Below are 12720 nucleotides of genomic sequence, written 5' to 3'. Positions count from 1 at the left end.
ATATATATATATATATATATATTATGTGTCCGTATATATATATATATATATATATATATATTATGTGTCCGACCTGGGCATAGGCTTCGCAGCCTGTTTCCAAGGCCCAGCAGTCCTTTTACATGCCATACACCTCCACATGTCACCACTTCGACGCTAACACCCACCGTTCACATTGAATACATGCTAGGGCTGTCTCATTCAGGACCGGTGTATTGGTATTAGTGGGGGTATTTTTACGGCATGTCGGCGGGTCTTCTGGTAGATCGGTAAAGTCTGCTTTTTATGAAATTCAATTCCTTAATCTGTTCCCTGCCCCAACGGGGATTTGAACCTGGGTCCGGTAGGACTGCAGGCCACCTCTCTACAGATCGAGCCACCGCCTCCCCCTACTGAGGGTTTTACTATGATGAAGAGACAATTATTAGTCTCTCTCTCTCTCTCTCTCTCTCTCTCTCTCTCTCTCTCTCTCTCTCGGGTGTGTGTGTGTGTGTGTGTGTGTGTGTGTGTGTGTGTGTGTCTGTGTCAGTCTGTCTGTCTGTCTGTCCGTCCGTCTGTCTGTCTGTCCGTCTGTCTGTCTGTCTGTCCGTCTGTCTGTCTGTCTGTCTGTCCGTCTGTCTGTCTGTCCGTCTGTCTGTCTGTCTGTCTGTCTGTCTGTCTGTCTGTCCGTCCGTCTGTCTGTCCGTCCGTCTGTCTGTCTGTCTGTCCGTCTGTCTGTCTGTCCGTCTGTCTGTCTGTCCGTCTGTCTGTCTGTCTGTCCGTCTGTCTGTCTGTCTGTCCGTCTGTCTGTCTGTCTGTCCGTCTGTCTGTCTGTCCGTCTGTCTGTCTGTCCGTCTGTCTATCATGTACAGTCACGGAAAGTTCCGCATTACCCACCTCGCGAAACACTGGTGTGAGACAGCTGAATGTGAAGCGGCAGCCAGATCTCATGTGTCTGGTAACTCTTGACTGTGGAGAGAGAGGCGGGGGACTGGGGGCAGAGGAGGGTTTGGTGATAGGTTGGGTATCATGTATTCATCAATTCTTATAAATTTGTTTAATTATTTATCCTCTGTCATCCCACTATAAACATCCGCCTGCAAACAATTCCAGTGTTATTCTGGTAATTATTCATCTCGAACTTACTGTAGAGTCTAAGGTAGTGCGTAATACTTTAAAAGAAAATCTGTATGATTGACAGACTTTTCGTTTTCCTTTAGACAGAATGATGTGTGAAGTCCTAAGTATAAGATCAGTCTCTGTAACTATCATTCCTATTGAACATTACAAAACGAAGGCAAAGAGGCATACCTTTGACAGTTAACATGTACTATATATGTAGTAATGTAGATAGACTCAGAGAACAGTATAATACCATACAAACAACACTTTGCACTTTGAGAATACGTCGGACGCATTATCATTGGCTATTGATACTGTGACGTAAGCACCTCTCCAAACCATCCCACCCCCGGCCACCCTTCCTCCCACTCACAGTTACCAGACATGTGGGGTCTGGCTGCTGCTTCGTGACTGTTCGTCGACCACCAATGCTCCGAAAATGCGGAACTTTCCCTGACTGTACATACATTGCAATTGGGGATAAGGATAAGTACATAAGTATTTCCATTATGGCACAAATGAATCTGAGGCAAAGATCAAAGCTAGAGGTCAAAACTTTGGAGCCCAGCGGTAACCCATGATTGCCTTACTCGATTTGGCTCAAACTTAGCACTTGTAACGAGTGTGGAGATGACAAGAAGTGAGTAGATTTTCGTGCACATCGATTAAAGATCAAGGTCAGGAATGAATGTCAAAGTTCGGGTACAGTGTCACTGTTCTCTCTCTGAGCACTTATGAGCAAATTCCAGGTATCTGATTTAGCCTTCTTGTATTAGGAAGTTTTTAATTTATTCTGGTCAACGTGAGACACGTATAATCAGCTACTGAGACATAGAAACAGAAATTTGTCAATACTAATGTCATTATCCCTCTCATTGTCCGGATACTATGCTTAAGGAAACCATAGATGATTTAGCTTCATTGATATGGAGCTATAGGAGCCAAAAACTGATATGGAAAAGTAAGCTTCTCTACAAACGTCCTTAAGAATGTAATTACTCCGATTAAAAACACATTAACCACTAATCCTTCAGGCTCCTTCCCTTCTACATCGTTTCTCTCTCTCTCTCTCTCTCTCTCTCTCTCTCTCTCTCTCAGAGGACACATTTTTCTTTTGTCACTATCTCACTGGTATTTTATTTTATTTCAGATTTTTTGTTTAGCTTAAAGGGTTAGACACAGTCTCTTAGGGACTTGTGTAATCTAAATACAGTCATCTGCTACGCTAACACACACACACACACACACACACACACACACACACACACACACACACACACACACACACACACACACACACACACACACACACCGCTCTTTACTAACAACGATGATAAATTATTTCATCTGATTCATAATATCTTCAGACAATTTTATTCATCTCATAATAATCAGAAGTAGTGGAAAATTATCTAAAGTTTGTGTATGACGCATCCAGCTGGAATTCTCTCTCCTAAACTGAATGGAGTCGGCAGCTGTTAGCAAGATTATAAAGCTAAATTGAGTTTTTGGGCTGAAGAAGTATAATTTATACATAATCATGGATCAGTCCTAAGAGCAATATCATGTACAGTTTCACCATAAAGTATTCGAACGCTGTAAGCACCAAGCATTTTGAAAGTTATGATAGAAAAATCTGAAAACTGCTCTCCCGGTGTGTGTCTGTCAGTAACAGTTACAGCATCATACACCGGTGCACCATACATCAGAACAATGGCTTCAGAGTGAGTCATTCCAAAATCAGACATTCAAACCGTTCTGGGATGACGTGCTAATTTCCGTTCATTTTCGTACCCATCGTGCCCAGGTGTTCGGGTACTTTTTGGCGAGACTGTACAGTAAAGCTCTTCTCCAATTTAGCCCATTCAGTATTATGATGTATTTTATTATTATACAAGCGCGCGGTATCGCCAGTGTACTGTTTTCGGTCCTGTGTGTGTGTGTGTGTGTGTGTGTGTGTGTGTGTGTGTGTGTGTGTGTGTGTGTGTGTGTGTGTGTGTGTGTGTGTGTGTGTGTGTGTGTGCGTGTGCGTGCGTGCGTGCGTGCGTGCGCGCGCGCGCTTATTTGTTCGTGTGTGAACAGTACAACCCAAACATTTGTATTCAGTATTGGATCAGACTTGGGGAAAATGTTAAGGGCCAGGCAAGATTGAAGAAGTTCCATTCTTAAAACAAAAGATCAAAGATCAAGGCTACAGGGCAAGGTCAATTTAGTTTTAATCTGACTTGACCAAACTTGATGCAAGCGTTGAAGATCAGACAAGGTTGAAGGGATTCCATACTCTAGAGGATAAATATCAAAGCCACAGGGCAAGGTCGGCTCACATAGCTTTGACATAATTCAGATAAAACACAGTAGAAAGTTGAAAGCTGGGCAAGAATCACGTGAATTAAGTTTTGAGAACAATCTGTCTTAACTGAAGGTCGTAGGGCAAGTCAAATGTTTGCTCCCTTTGACCACTTGTACGGGACAGATGTTGCACCCTGTGAGAGCTCCTTGTTCTTGCAATCTCCAGACGATTTGTTTCAGATTAAGATGGGTTACATACCAGGTTTCATTTATTCCTTCAATTCTAAAAGTTTGTCCAGAGGTGACTAAGCCATCTGGTGGTAAAAAGAATAAGATTTTTTGAAACATCACTCAGAAAGGGATTAAGTCATTCTCACAACACGTAACACCTCGTTATCAGCTTATCTCTGTGTCTGGCATGTTAGGTTATCGCATATATTGCTACTGCAGTCTTTATTGATACGTAAAAACTAAAATAGTATGCAGTAGTATGGTGCAGTAGGCAAATCAAACTGCTCAAGAAGAGGTGTTAGTAAATGTCTTCAGCCGACGAAAACAAAGCCTAAGAGATCACAAAATGGAAAGCAGATCACAGGCAGCCTGATATTAATATTCATAATGGCTCTGCATGCAAAGATGGTTTCGCTTGCATATTCACTCTTAGGCCGCACCCACACCAAATCCTTGCTGGCGTGGGCTGCTGTGGGCGGGAGTTCAGGATCACTTTAACCCATAAAAATTCCCGCCTGCACCTGCCCGTATCCGCTGGGGTCACTTGTATGGTGATGCCAAACTCCCATCTGCATCCACCCGCACCTGCAAGCATTTGGTGTGGACGCCCGCTTAGCATTACAAGATTTTACTGTCCTAAATTAATAACCTTTGTATCCCTATCATGGTTGAGAGGACTTTATATTTCATTCAAGATATCGTCAGACGATTATATTAAGTTGAGAATGAGACCTGAGAGATGAGAGTGTTAGATGACATTTCGTCTATAATTTGCTAAACCACTCACTAACCTCTGTCTACAGTAACTCTATAACCTCCTGAATACCATGACAGCTGTACATAAAGCGTCATCAAATGGAAAGTGATAATAGGTGTCATACTCGAAAATTATATGCGATTGGGGGACATAAGAGATGCATATAAGGGTGACAGGGTATTAATGATTTTGGGAGAGACAGGGGTTACATGTGAGAGAAGGTACATATAGACGTGACAGGTATATATGGTAAAGAGAAGAGAGAGAGAGAGAGAGAGAGAGAGAGAGAGAGAGAGAGAGAGAGAGAGAGAGACGGACAGACAGACAGACAGACAGACACAGACAGACAGACAGACACAGACAGACAGACAGAAGGGGGAAGAAAGAGGGGGAGAAAGAGGAAGAGAGAGGGTGAGTGAGAAGAGAAGCGACAGAGTATAAACAAGTATGGGGAGCCAGAAGATAAGCATGGGGGTGAAGGGATATATAGAATCATGTGAGAGACAGGCAATACTTATGACAGAGACAAGAGATACATAAGAAAGACCCTGAGGCAGATGCACAAAGGAGCTGAAGTGAATATACCGTGATGTGGTTCTCTCGTATTAACTTTTCATCCTCGATTTCTGAATTACGAATGCGTAGGATGTCTGACACGTGGGATCAATTATTCTTTAAACGTCATCTCCTCAATATTTCCAAGCCGTATGCATGCCGTGATATGTAGTGTAGTATATGACACACTAATAATAATATATTTTTTATTACACACACACACACACACACACACACACACACACACACACACACACACACACACACACACACACACACACACACACACAACCACCCCATATGCACCTTTAGAGCAAAAACGTATCTCTCTATGAATATTAAATGCAATATAATTCATTCAATCTATGCAGGCGTCTCGTACGTATTATACCCATATTTACCCCACTATATCATTCCCTTTGGTTCTCCTGTTTTACCAGAGGAATGAATCTGTCACATGTATAGATTTAACTCGCTGGGTTGAGAGAGAGATAGATAGATAGATAGATAGATACAGAGAGAGAGAGAGAGAGAGAGAGAGAGAGGAGCCCCACCGCCAAGAAAGACAAGATACTCACATGGACGAAAATAGGAAAGAATGAGAGAGGAAACTGCCACCACCAATAAATAATTAAATGTATAAAGAATGATTTCTACCGTTAAAACGTATGTCATATCTAATTAAACTTACCTTGGTAAATTCACGCAACAGAAATATAAACAATGTGGCATACGTAAATAAACAGCCATTAACAATTAAGCTATTACAACGAGCAACAGGGGCAATGCTTATACAATGGTTATATGAAATTGCTCTTGATTATTGTCCCTCTCTTGGTATTTCTCTCTCCTTGTTTTCTGGTTCCTGCCTCACCCTATCTTTTGTTGGGGAAAAAGTTAACGATGATGATGATGATGATTTAACGAAAGTAACAATAAATAAATAGAACATGAAAAAATGCCAAGATGATATTGGTAGTGATGATGATGATGATGATGATGATTTAGCGATGGAAACTATAAATAAACTGAACATATTAAATTGGCATTGACTTTTCTCCCTCTTTCATCATTTCTGTTTCTTTGTGTTCAGGATCCTACCTCACTCCTATCCTTTGTTATGAAAATAGACCAGGAAAAGCTGATGTGTTGGTGGTGCTGATGATGGTGATTGATAGTGATGATGATGATGATTGATGATGATGATGACCGAGGATGATGATGATGATTGATGATAACTGATAATGATGATTGATGATGATGATGATGGTGATGATGATGATTGATTATGATAATGATGGTGATGATGATAATTGATAATGAGGACTGAAAATGGTGATGATGATGGTGATGAACATTTAGTCAAAGAGACAAAAACCAAGATAATCCTCCCAAAATAAAATATTCCTTGATAGATAAGCTCCACCATCTCCTAGCAGCGTCCCTCATGAGCAAAATTATTTACCAGTCTGGCGAGAAATCTGTCAGAATCCCGTAAAAAATAAGGTGGGTGCCGAAAATTAGGTCTAAATCTGACATATTCATTATAGCCTGGCCTTCATATTTTCAGATTTTCTTGTGCTAACCCCCTAATGATCGAGACAACTTTAGTATTTTCATCTGGCAACCGTGGGAAAATTACACAGGACTGAGAGTGAGTCACAGGAATAAGAAAGTGTTTATACCGTCACGATACTCTGTTCACTCTACCGTGGCCGAAAACTGCCATCACTCCATCTTGAATGCTGATTTACAACAATATATTAACACCACAAGATGATGCTAGTCACGATGAAGTGCTGTAGAAAAGATGTAGAGCCAGAGTATTATCGTTTTCTGTCACTGAGCTACGTGAACTAAGCTGCAACAGAATGAAAACCTGGGCCAAGGTAAAGAGGAGGAACTATAATAACCTTCTCATGGTTGCGTCTTGTTATCTGTTCCAGCTGAAGCCTGACGATTTCCTCCAGCTGATAGGAAGTTATGGGGATTGGAGAGTTCATTGTTATAAGAATGAATCTTTATGCTCCTGTTTTCACTCATTCAGTAACCACTCCCTTAGCGCTGAATCTAGTGTACAAATTAACATAAAAAAATGAAAAAATGTGATAATGATAACAGACATGGAAAATGTTATCTTCCGAACTGGGTAATTATCTCCTAGGCTCGTATTCTCGTTGGATGAGGAGGCTCCCTAATGCCTCTTCCTTTGCTATTTATTTTCGGATATGGTTGGTTAACATCCTTTTGTACGCTGATTATCCAGAGATATGACGATATTAGAAGGATTTATGTGACACACAAGAGGACAGTAAGATGTATTGAACAAAATAAATCGCTTATGAAAAGGTGTTGGGGAGCTTCTTTAATCTACGTGAACATCAGCAATGGTCTAGAGATCTCTTCAACCATATTTCAACCATCAACAACTGATTATACATAGCTGAAGGTTAGTATAGGAGCCGGAGAGTGTACTATTGTCACTACTAATTGCTTCATGATAGAGACAGCTCCAGTAGTGTGTTGTAGCTAAGGTCAACGCTTTTATTTACCTAAGAGTGAGTCATAGGAGGTGATGGTTAAGCCTTTTATTAAATATGGTTCCTTGACGTGTAGCAGACCGGGAGAAAATGTGAAGCCGTTCGCGCACGAATTTAGCATATATTTTAATTATCCCTTCAGTTTTTTTTCCCCCTCGTAATAAATGGCCTCGTCAGAATAAATGGAGTCTTATATTTTTAACAAACAAAATTCCTGGTTTCACGGCAAATTACAGCTCGCCCGACGATGTTTATGGAAGCTTGATTACCGAGGGGTGAAAATAATGTGGTTTATGGCTGGAAAGAGCGAGGAGCCTAGGCCGGGATTCTCTATAGTGTGTTTGTTCTAACCTGACAAAGATCTATAACTCTTCCCACCTCAGTCGATGGCCAGGTGTAATCAGGATAGAGGGACTTTTTGACTGTACTCTTTTTACTCTAATTTTGCCTAAAATTGTCGTCTCTCCATCTAAACTGTCGAGTTGTGACAATAGATTAACATTTGAATATGCTGTTAGTCAAGAAGTGCAGTGCAGAGAATGAAAAACCAGGATACTGTCTTTTTCTGCCGCTGAGCTACGTGGAATCAGCTGCAAAAAGACGAAAAAGTTAGAATAAAAGAGTATATTACCTAAAAAGTCTCCCGTCTACCTCGTAACTAAAGGTCATTGAATGTAATGGAACCACGACTTAGTAAGCCTGTGAGTGTTGTCCAGTTCCACCAGGTGATAACAAGCCGAGTTTAACAACCTCACGATAAACATCCGATCGCAAATATTTCTTTTTCTTTTTTCATTTTTCTTTGCTGGATCTACAATGAAAGGAGAATACAGAGCTCCCTTACGTCTTCTGGTCCTTCTAGGGAAAAAAAAATCTTAGTAACCATAAAAGGAACGTAGGTTATATGTTTTGTGCAGAAAGAACGAGGGAAGGGACGCGTTGAAAATATCCTCTTGTCAATATACATTTTACCTTAGCTTTGTCCAGTTTTTTTTTCTTTTTAGCTTACTTCACGCAGCTAAGGGGCAGAAAATGTGAATACTACAGCTCTACATCCTTTCCATGGCACTTCCTCCTGACTAGCAGTATATTCTAGCGTTAATCTTTTTTTTACAACTCGGCATTCAAGATGGAGAGATCGCAAATTCAAGCAAGGTTAGAGTAATGGGAGTATAGTTTCTCTAATAAAAGCAAATCTAACTTATGACATTGAATATATTGTAAATTTGTTTGAGATTCATACCACCAATGTTAGTTTAAGTAGATGATGGATATGTGACTATTTGCATTCTCTTTCCTTCCTTTTTTTCTGCCTTTTTTGCTTCGTCTTTTGTCTTAACCTTCTTGTGGTCGGGATAACTCTAGTGTTCTAGTCCAACTGATAGAGAGAGAGAGAGAGAGACAGACAGACGGACAGAGCTATGAAACTGGGCTGCATTAGTATTAAGTTTTCACATTTTCTGTAGCGTTCCTTTCCAGGCCTATGAAGGTCTGAACTATATCAATTTTACCTTTGCCACATGATTTTACTCGGACTAAGACTGATATCAACAGCTCTTAAAATTAATTAATTCTGACAGGGATTCGCTTGTCATATTCTAGTTTATCATCACACTAACCTATCTAACTCACTCCCTCTCTCTCTGCATTTTCTACCTAGTACCGGCCTATCTGTCCATCCATCTCTATCTCTCTGTATCTATCTACAGTTTATCGGTCTATCTGTCGACTTACATCTACTGACTGATGCTTCATCCTGTGAGAGGTAGTCTTAACAAAAGGTCTTACCCAGTTACCTCTCCTCTTTCCACGAAACATTATGCCTCCGAAGATACATACTTTTGCACCTTATCTCTCCATTTCCTCCTCGGTCTACATCTCCCCTCTTCCATTCCATTAAAACACAGGTGGTGGAATAAGTGGAGTAGAGTATCCCAGGTGGTGAGTGGTAGTTATGTGATAAATACGTGTTCTGTTGTCCGAAAGAAAGGAAATTTGGACGAAACGCTGGGTCAAGAAATAAGTCACACGATTTGTATATACAGTAGTTAAAAAAGGCCAGGGATCATTTTGAGAGACCTACATATATGTCTCGATAATACTGCTACTATTACTATAACCCCATTCATTAATTATACGATCCTTACATATATTCAGTGTACTGTACATAATGGGCATTAGTATCGAAGTAGTGATGTGTAGATGCCTAGCACTTAGCAGCGCGGGTGAACATCAAGAACATTAATTTTACACGATTTTGCCACGATCCTATACTTGCTTCGCTTTTAATGGAGAGAAATACGTAAAGAGAATACATGTAACAGAGTGCAGACCTGATATTTTGCCTTTAGTCCACAACTCTGAAACAGGAAGAGGCTACAGAAGGGAGAGAGGTCAGACAATGCCAGGGGAATGTTTGCACAAGCACGGAATAAACAGAGCGGAAAATAAGAGGCACTAAATTAACAGCAAATGGACAATACCAACACGAAGTCATGTGAATCACTCTTAGCTTAACAACATATTGCGGGAATAAAGTGCTGATCTGTTAGGCCGTGAAAGGATTAGTGATGCAGCATAAGCATTCCCCAGCCTAGGAATTACTGCCGACTAAAATCAATCGTGTGGCGTTAACCGGAATGCAATTCTGGAGTTATCCCGATATTCAGAAGGTTAACTACATCGCTTTAATGACGTATCTTTAATTTCTGTGACTAATACGACGACTGTGCCTAGCTCCTGAACTGAAGAGGTTAAATAGAGATAGATATTTCATTAGCCATTTTACAACAGGACATTTCCCCTAAGTTTGATATGTAAAAACGCGAATAAAATGTAAAAGACGTCATTTGACCAAGTAATTAAAGGGCTAAAGACGGTTTTAGGAAAAAAAAAAAAAAAAAAAAAGAGAGAAATTCAAGAGTGGGACGGGACTCAGAATCCCCACAAGTATGGAACTGGTTTATCCCACCCATAAGTGGTTTAAAACTTTTGTCTTAAGCTTTACCTGATGAGAATTCACTTGTCTGGTGAATATATTGATCTCGAGTTAGCCTGAGAAGCATTGTTAAAAATTACATGTCATTGGGACATTGCCTGCAGTTCGTTCATTATGACAGGCTACTCCAATAAAATTATTCTGAGGTTAGCCAAAATGTATTTTAGATGCTGCATGTCCTGAAAGGGACTAGAGACACAAATAGTTACATACTGAAAGCAATACTACCAATAAAGTAGGAAACAGTATTCACATAGTGTAGTAGTACCCACACCCCACAGCAGTTCGAAGGCCGAGATTTTCACCCTGGCCTGTAACCTTGATCCTTGATTGATTATTCTCGAAATCAAATTACTTCATTCTTGCTTAAACATCAAAGCGTTCATCAAGCCAGGTCCAGATGAATTCAATGTGTTTAAATAAGTTGTCTTTTGTCTTGTGACGCTGGTCTTAGATCTGTTGCTCTTAGAATAAAACCACTTCGTTCGTGGCTAACCATAAACCATTGCACCAAGTTACCAAGTTCGGATTAAACTGAATGAAAACTATTTTAATCAAAGTGCCAAACGTAGATCTTTTCCCTATGACCTTTACTTATGACCCTCAGTTTTCAGAATTAAAAAGTTTCATCCTTTTCTGACCCTAAACCCTTCCACCAACTTTAGCCTACATTGGATCACTGCAGTTTCAGTTGACGTTGGCTATGAACTATGACCTATAACTATTTTTTAACATAATGCAACCACACGTCCTTCTGATGGTTCTCAATCATTATTCCATATTTCATGTAATTCCAACTAATAGTTCCTCCGTAATGTTGTTACTAGACAGATAGTAGAGCAAACTAACCACACAAAACACATAACCCGTTCGCGCTGCGTGTCAGGTGTATTAATAATAATAATAAAATAATAATAATGATAATAATAATAATAATAATAATAATAATAATAATAATAATGGGAGTGATGACAAAATTAATATCTTCATCTCCATAATCATAATCATAATCATCATCACCATCACCACCACAACAAAATTATGCTGTTTATTTTACTGAAAAGCGAATGTTAATTTCGCTTACAAAAATAAATTTAGGTTGTAATGCAAAGCTCTGTAATTTACACACCACTGCATTGCACAAACAGAGAGAGAGAGAGAGAGAGAGAGAGAGAATTACTGAATAAGGAAATATTTAATGGATAAAACCTCAAAATTTACCCAAGAAAATAAGTGATACTGATGTGTGGGTTTTCCACATCTAATTTGGGTGAAAAATCATGTAATGTTTGGATCATAGTGATGGAAATGGTAGTGGTGATAATGGTAGTGATGTTGGTAGTGGTGGTAGTTGTGGAGATAGTTCTACTGTGGTAGTGGTGGTAGTTGTAACCTTAGTAGTAATAGTCATGGTGGTGGTTGTAGGTTTCGTAGTGATGGTTGTGGTGGTATGTTGACAGAGAAAGTTGGTGTGGGTATTGTAGTGGGTGGGACTGGTAGGAGCTGTGGTAGCGGTAGTTGTGCTAATGTTGGTAGTAGTGGTAGTTGTGGTGGTAATGTTGGTAGCACTGTAGTTGTGGTAGTGGTAGTAACTGAGGTAATAGTAGTAGTAGCTGTGATGGTGGTGGTAGTAGTAGTAGTAGTAGTAGTAGTAGTAGCTGTACTGGTGGTAGTTGTCTTAATGTTGGTAATAGCGGTAGTTCTGACGGTAATATTGGTAACAGCTGTGGTTGTGTTAGTAGTTGTGGTGGTGATATTGGTAGTTATGATAGCTGTGGATAGAAGTGCGATTTAGGTAGTGGTAGTAGTTGTGGCAGTGGTAGTACCTGATGCGGTGGTAGTATTAGTATTAGCGGTAGTTGTGAGAGTCGTAGTAGTTGTAGTGGTAGTGGTAGGAGTGGTAATGTCGGTAGTAGTGTTAGTTGCGATGATGTTAGTTACAATAGTAGTTGTGATGTTAATGCTTGTAGTAGTGATAGTTTTGGGGATAGTAATTGCTGAGATAGGATGGTAGCTGTGATAGTGGTATTTGTGGCAGTGGTAGTTGTGGTAATGATTATTTGTTGTAGCTTTAGTTGTGATGATAATGTAGGCAGTCGTGGTAGTTGTGATGCTAATGTTTGTAGGTTCGGGGACAATAATAATAGTGATGGTTTTGTTTGTAGCTGTGGTAGAGGTGGTTGTGGTGGTAGTGGTGGTAGGTAGGGCTATATAGAAGATATAATGTCACGCCGCGCCACGAAAGGTAA

At 40.1% G+C, this 12720-nt stretch overlaps 1 protein-coding gene across 1 annotated transcript in view; it reads right to left on the bottom strand.

The window, feature by feature from the left end:
- Positions 1-4050: 4050 nt before the first annotated feature.
- The window catches only part of LOC145391898 (E3 SUMO-protein ligase ZBED1-like), a 74161-nt gene continuing 65491 nt past the window's right edge, over positions 4051-12720 (bottom strand). The window contains exon 3 of the mRNA XM_080266397.1: positions 4051-4090. Coding sequence (XP_080122523.1) covers positions 4051-4090 — 40 coding nt within the window. The remainder of the gene's footprint in view (positions 4091-12720) is intronic.

This window comes from Coenobita brevimanus, chromosome 2 (genome assembly GCF_032717465.1).
Source record: "Coenobita brevimanus isolate Jiangsu-jjx chromosome 2, ASM3271746v2, whole genome shotgun sequence".
NCBI classification, from domain to species: domain Eukaryota; kingdom Metazoa; phylum Arthropoda; class Malacostraca; order Decapoda; family Coenobitidae; genus Coenobita; species Coenobita brevimanus.
This window is presented reverse-complemented; position numbering and strand designations above follow the sequence as displayed.